The following is a 2,718-nucleotide window of genomic DNA, read 5'->3' on the forward strand; positions in this document are numbered from 1 at the left end:
TCTTGCCTAGTTTACCTCCAGAGGAGATTACCGTGGGCGCCCTCGAGCCTCAAGTCGACGTACATCAAGCTGTGCACTCTGCAAGATCTCCATGCATGTATGGTAGAATCCGAGATAGGCACCGCAGCGAGAGCTTCTCACATACACTCCGACCAAACGCAGGAAAACCGGGCTGGTAACGCGGGTTATTCTCAGTCCTTGCACGCCCATCTTTCTCACCGATGCACAGCCAGCGCGCAAAGCTGACGGATTCTCCCAAGATGCACCACGCTGCAGCGGCTGCACCATGAGAGCCTGCTCTCCAGATCCTCTACATGCATAAATAGCGCGTGCATTTGGGGAGCAAAAGAGCCAGCAAGCTGCCTCGCAGATAGCCTGTCCAGCCCAGCATGCAGACCAAGCTCTCCATTGCCCTTCTCGCTCTGGTCCCGCTCTTGGCCATGGCGTCACCCGCGCCCGCAGAGCCCGCCAGGGTGCCCTTCGCGCGCAAGCGCTCGTTCCAAAATGAAAACGGCGTCGTCGACATTGAGGCACTGAAGACGCATGTTGCAGAGGTGCAAGCGTGAGTGTTAAGAATGTCATATAGGACAACTGCACAGAGGCTAAAATTTGCATTGCAGCAAGGTCGCGCGTGGCTTCAACGCCTTCAAAGCGAACACCGGAAAAGTCCACCCGAACGACAATGGGGTCCGCCCAGCACCCGTCAAGCGCAACTATGTGAAGCGTGCGACGGGCAAAGACCCGCTGACTGACGATCTTGACGGCGACCTCTGGCAGGGCGGCGTCTCTGTTGGCACACCTCTTAGTGCATTCACTGGTAGGTCGAAACTGATTAGCTTGCGTTGGCCATAGAGCTCATCTATTTTCGCAGTCGACTTCGATACTGGCTCGAGCGACTTCTTCCTACCGGGTCCTGACTGCACAGAGAACTGCGAGGGGCACAAGGTCTTTGAGACTGGACAGAGCAGCACTGCCGTCGACCAGCACAAAACCTTCGAGATCGAGTTCGCCGATGATTCGACTGTCTCAGGCGAGATCTTCACAGACACGGTGAACCTCGCGGGCCTGACGGCGACGAAGCAGGCCGTTGTCGCTGCGACACAGTATTCGTCAGGCTTCGCAATCGCAAACTCTCCGCCGGATGGCCTGCTCGGGCTGGCATTCGAGTCAATCGCGAGCACGGGAGACTCACCAGTGTTTCAGACGCTCGTGACCCAGGGCCAGACCACCGAGTCCGTGTTCGGCGTCACGCTCCTCGACAACGGCGGCGAGCTGTTCCTCGGTGGCACAGATACGACCGCATTCACAGGCAGCCTCGCGTTCGCCAATCTCATAGTCACGGACCCACCTGCATTCTGGGAAATCACCGCTTCAGGCGTGAGCGTTGGTAGCCGTCGCGTCGTCACGGAAGCTCAGGACGCGATCGTCGATACTGGCACGACTCTCCTCATCGTCGACCCGAACAGCGCCAACGAGATTTTCGCCGCGATTCCCGGTGCGGAGAATGCTGAGAGGACGCTTGGCGAGGGATTCTTCACAATCCCCTGTGACGAGATCCCGAGCGACGTCTCCTTCACTGTCGCAGGCAAGGCGTTCACCCTCTCGGCTGACACGCTCAACTTTGGCCAGCTCGAGGAAGGCTCGAGCCAGTGCGTTGCAGGGATCATGGGTGCTGATGAGGGTAAGTAAAGCAGTCTTCTTGTCAGTGTTAGGATATGGTGCTCACTGCGTCGCAGGCTTCTGGATTCTCGGAGACGTCTTCCTGCGCAACCTCTACACCGGTGAGTAAAGCGTTACATATTTGTACGGTACATTTGCTCATAGGTCGTCCTCACAGAATTTGACTTTGGTAACTTGCGCGTTGGCTTTGCTCCTGTTGTCTCATAATTCGTTACCGGACGTTTGTAGAATACGCGAACAGAGGAAAAACTGTACTGAGAATGCATGTCATATTAGCAACAGATTCTCACTAGATTCGAGAAAAGCGGAACCGCCCTGGGCGATGTAAATCGCGCAAAAAGGGGGAGAGAGTGGAAACCCAGCGCGGGCGCCCTGGACAATGTGAAAGGCAGTAAGAAGCTGATTGTATGAACGTAACAAATCATGGCTTACGGCATCAAAGCGGCTAGTTAACAATATAAGTGAGCACAAGTTGACTGCCGAGACCATGTTAACTTACACGTACGGCAGGCTTCGCGGTGGGCTTCACATCGAGAGCTCGCAGCTGGTCGGTCTCCAGTCACTCGCGGTGATGGGCGGCTGCCGCGTTTGGGACGCCACTCGACCGGGGTGGCAAGCACGCATTTGGCGGCACGGACACGAGTGTATTCATGGCAGCCTCGCGTTCATGCCGGTCATCACCACGAACCTTCAGCTGCTCTCTCTCTGGACACGCTCAAATTTGGTCTCCCGGAGGAAGGCTCGGGTGGGTGAGTCGGTGGCGTCATAGGTACTCATATGAGAGTAAGCAGAGCAGCGTTTTCATCGCGCGGAACGCGATGCCCACTGTGCTCGATAAGACTTTACCTACCGCGGCAGAATCCGACCCCAGCAACCTGCGGATCGGCTACACTTCTGTGTCTTCTAGTTCAGTTTCCCGGCTTGTACAGCATGCACGAGAACTATACCAAAAGTGTAACCTATATTAAATGTCAAAAATTTGGAAGTGGCGTTGTTGATTCTTGGTTCCTGAGGGCCGTGGTCACAACGTGGGCACTA

The 2,718-nt window shown here is 55.8% G+C and overlaps 1 protein-coding gene across 1 annotated transcript; it reads left to right on the top strand.

The window, feature by feature from the left end:
* The first annotated feature begins 374 nt into the window (after positions 1 to 374).
* On the top strand, positions 375 to 1,960 carry PHACADRAFT_265944 (uncharacterized protein). The gene is made up of 5 exons (XM_007402418.1): positions 375 to 562; positions 621 to 817; positions 872 to 1,681; positions 1,737 to 1,781; positions 1,838 to 1,960. The coding sequence occupies exons 1-5, from the start codon at positions 390 to 392 to the stop codon at positions 1,885 to 1,887; spliced, it is 1,275 nt and encodes a 424-aa protein (XP_007402480.1). The 5' UTR covers positions 375 to 389; the 3' UTR covers positions 1,888 to 1,960.
* The last annotated feature ends 758 nt before the right edge of the window (positions 1,961 to 2,718 follow it).

The sequence above is a fragment of the Phanerochaete carnosa genome (genome assembly GCF_000300595.1).
Source record: "Phanerochaete carnosa HHB-10118-sp unplaced genomic scaffold PHACAscaffold_147, whole genome shotgun sequence".
NCBI classification, from domain to species: Eukaryota; Fungi; Basidiomycota; class Agaricomycetes; order Polyporales; family Phanerochaetaceae; genus Phanerochaete; species Phanerochaete carnosa.

Coding starts and splice junctions, on each gene's coding strand:
- PHACADRAFT_265944 (XM_007402418.1), top strand. CDS start 390: ATGCAGACCAAGCTCTCCATTGCCCTTCTCGCTCTGGTCCCGCTCTTG. Junction 563..620: donor CATGTTGCAGAGGTGCAAGC/GTGAGTGTTAAG, acceptor TTTGCATTGCAG/CAAGGTCGCGCGTGGCTTCA. Junction 1,682..1,736: donor GATCATGGGTGCTGATGAGG/GTAAGTAAAGCA, acceptor ACTGCGTCGCAG/GCTTCTGGATTCTCGGAGAC.